General features: G+C 33.8%; 1 protein-coding gene across 1 annotated transcript in view; it reads left to right on the forward strand.

Annotated features, from left to right (window-relative positions):
* The window catches only part of PIKFYVE (phosphoinositide kinase, FYVE finger containing), a 76,285-nt gene that overhangs the window by 22,681 nt on the left and 49,961 nt on the right, over positions 1 to 3,643 (forward strand). Inside the window, exons 7-10 of the mRNA XM_012661209.1 lie at positions 637 to 775; positions 1,582 to 1,739; positions 2,907 to 3,018; positions 3,151 to 3,154. Coding sequence (XP_012516663.1) covers positions 637 to 775; positions 1,582 to 1,739; positions 2,907 to 3,018; positions 3,151 to 3,154 — 413 coding nt within the window. The remainder of the gene's footprint in view (positions 1 to 636; positions 776 to 1,581; positions 1,740 to 2,906; positions 3,019 to 3,150; positions 3,155 to 3,643) is intronic.

Raw genomic sequence — 3,643 nt, forward strand, 5'->3', positions numbered from 1 at the left:
GGCCTAGCATGATGTTTTAAATATAGGTCTACTGAAGAGAAAAAAGGAATTCTTTTTGGGGGCATAACATTTTGCTTAGTTGGGGTTCAAAACTAGTATTACCTATAATATCGATTCTAGATGTTTAACAATAAGAACCATTCTTAGTTCACGGGCTATACAGAAACAGGAGGCTAGGTGGATTTGGGCTGTGGGCCATAGTTTCCTGACCCTGATCTGCAAGATTATTTTTGCATTTAGTTGTCATTTTTTATATTTGTCAATTAAAAAAAACCCACTAATCTGTACCAGTTTAACAAGAAGACTTTATATTTCGTTCCATTGAAATATTACTATTACTGATATATGAATTATATAATTGTTTTCCTGTAATTTTTCCATGATGACTTTCTTTTAAACTTATTTCCAAATAATTTTTAGACTCACAAAGAGTTGTAAATATAGTAGAGAGAGTTTCTGGATATCCTTTCCCCAATTTCCCCCAATGATAACATCATACATAACCATCATAACTACTTTTAAAAGTACCCTTAACATTAGCAAGTAAGCATTTATTTAAAAATGAATTTTCTCGGTAACTTTATTTATTGGTGAAGAATTTACACCTGCGATTTCACTTTTTGTTTTTATTTCCAGATCAGCCAGCATTACTAACCTGTCACTGGATCGATCTGGGTCTCCTATGGTATCTTCATATGAGACATCTGTCAGTCCACAGGCTAACCGAACGTATGTTAGGACAGAGACCACTGAGGATGAACGCAAAATTCTTCTGGTACTAGTCCAGTATCTTTGACCTATTTCTAGATTTGAGCATAGAGAATGTTTATCTCACTGATTCTTTTTTAAAAGAAATACATAAACGAAATAGCATATCAATTATTAATAAACAGAGAAGTCATTCGCTTAAATTTTTACTAGGATTACCTGGGAAATAGGTCAACTATTCTATACTCATTGCAATATTTTCTTTACACCTTTCATCTGGTAAGATCACAATTCAGTTGCCTATAAGAGAGCTTAACTCTTAGTTAGATCCAGATTGCTGTTTGAACTTGGAAACGTGTTTCTTATACACACGGAAAACTTCTCAGATGTTTAATACTATATGTTTATGTGAGATAATCAGTTGCTTATTGAATTCATCTATTTGTAAAATACTGTGTTTTTAGTCACTCATCTAAGAGTGAAGCAAAGAAGTGGAAGATAGTGCATTTGTCCTCAAGCTTACAGTTTATAAGGTAGAAATAAGAGGTAGGTGCTGTGGCATGCAGTGTAGTTCCACTTACTTGGGAGGCTGAGAAAAGAGGATTGTTTGAAGCCAGGAGTGTCAGGCTATAGTGCACTATAATTGAGCCTATGCGTAGCTACTGGGCAACATAGCGAGACTCTGTCTCTGGGGAAAAAAAAAGGTAGAAATAATATCAACAGGACAGTTCTTAATAGTAAAAAAGTAATGCTATTCTATAAAGAAATCCAAACTGAATTTCTTTTTGTGTATCTAAAAGTCACAAGAAAGCATCTGAAAAGGTATGTAGGATTCTTCTCAGGAGGACTTACTTACTCTTCATGTGATTGTAGGACAGTGTTCAGTTAAAGGATCTGTGGAAAAAAATCTGCCATCACAGCAGTGGAATGGAGTTTCAGGATCACCGCTACTGGCTGAGAACGCATCCTAACTGCATCGTTGGGAAGGAGTTAGTTAACTGGCTAATCCGAAATGGACACATTGCTACAAGGTATTATCTTAAAAAAGAGGTTTTGACATTATTTTTAAATTTATTTTTAATAAGGACATGTATGTGAAGATGTAAGTAACAGATTTCTTTGTGGGTTAGGATGTTCTTTGTTTTTATGTATTTGATGGTTTGGGGTACTAATTACTCAACCCTTCTCCTATCTGGGTTTTAACCAGCAGAGAATAGTATAGAGGCAATGAGTCAAATGGAGTCATAATTTACCTTATTAAAAATGGAAGTGTTCAGTAATTTCCAAAATAGAATTCTTGATTGGAGAATTGTAGCTAGCTATGGAGTGAGGCAAAAGGATTCTCCTGCTGTCCTCTAATCTAGTGTTGAGAATTGGGTCCGTAAGGTACACCTAGAAGTCCTACCCTACCTCACAAATCATTTCTGAAAAAGAATGATAGACAGGTCCTGTTATCTTTCAAGTTATTATAACATATCCCCTAGATTTTACTACTTGCTCAGGTTAGGTACTCTTCCTCTTATGGGAAGAAACAGGTACATAAACAAGTAAAGCCAGAAACAGCTTTAAGCAGTAAAGCCCTGGGTTCCAATTTTGGCCATCTCTCCTTTCAGCTTTGTGCTTTTAGTCAAGTTATTCAATCTCTTTGAGATTTTTCCAACATGAGGAAAATATATTGTCCTGTGAATAAGGTGTGGGGATGAAATGAAATAAATATTGGGTAAAATGCTTTATAAATTATGAAATGCCATATAATACAATGTGTTATTAAGTATTTATTTCATATAGATTTGTTTATATATTTTATACCTGTATCTGTAATATTTAGTATTGTTTTCTCATCAAGACTGAGTTCCTTGAGGGTAGGAGTCATGCTATTCTCAACGTGTTTTTACTCTTCTAGTAAAACAAGGGTATGCATGCATTCAGTACTCAGTATATACTTGCTGTAATTAAAATTAAGTTTTGTTAAGACTGCCTTACCAATAGGTTCTTCTCCATTACTATGGTACCTGGAAGAATCTTTTAATTTGCTTAAAGTCTTTCTTGTTTTTATCCTTTACCTATCCAAGGATCATTTGAAATTCCAACTCTGATTAGAACTGAAAAAAAAAAATTAAGGTTGTATCTTATCTTGTAAATTATTGAAATTATTTTGACTGACTTTTAAAAGTTTATTTCTGTGGATCTTGATTCAGGGCACAAGCTATAGCAATTGGACAAGCAATGGTTGATGGACGTTGGCTGGATTGTGTTAGTCATCATGACCAGCTTTTCAGAGATGAGTATGCACTGTACAGACCACTGCAGGTACTTTTCAGTGTTTACAGCTCATGAGAATATAGCAAGCTTGTTTTGATGTCTTTCTTTACCAGTAGGAATAAAAAGTAGTGTAGTTACCCAAAGATACTTTTTTAAAACATGTTTTTCCTGCTGTTTCAGGAAAGTTAAAACATTTTTTACTTGGTAGGTAGTGGTGATGAGAAACCTATTAGAATCAGACACTTTATTCAGTTGATATGGCTTTTTTTAAACTTGGCTTTGTGGGTATTATAGTTACTTGTCATTTAACTTTAGTGGTTTTCAGTTTTACTAATACTTTTCCTATTTTCATAGAGCTAATAGGGAATATACACAGTAAAATGATTGAAAAATTTAATGTCACCTATTGAAATAGATTTTGACTGTTTAGCACTATTGTATAATAATGATAAAATGATCTATTTCTTTTTACATTAGGGAAATGGAAATTTAAAGATAAAACTTTTAAGAAAGATGTACTTTCACTTTTGGCTTCTATAATTCGGTGTATGTTACATACACACACATACACACACACACACACACACACACACACACACACACACACATAGAATTTATACCCTTTAACAACATGGGGGTCAGGGTTGCTGATCCTCTGAGCAGTTGAAAATCT

The sequence above is a fragment of the Propithecus coquereli genome, unplaced genomic scaffold (assembly GCF_000956105.1).
Source record: "Propithecus coquereli isolate 6110/MARCELLA unplaced genomic scaffold, Pcoq_1.0 Scaffold70, whole genome shotgun sequence".
Classification (NCBI taxonomy): domain Eukaryota; kingdom Metazoa; phylum Chordata; class Mammalia; order Primates; family Indriidae; genus Propithecus; species Propithecus coquereli.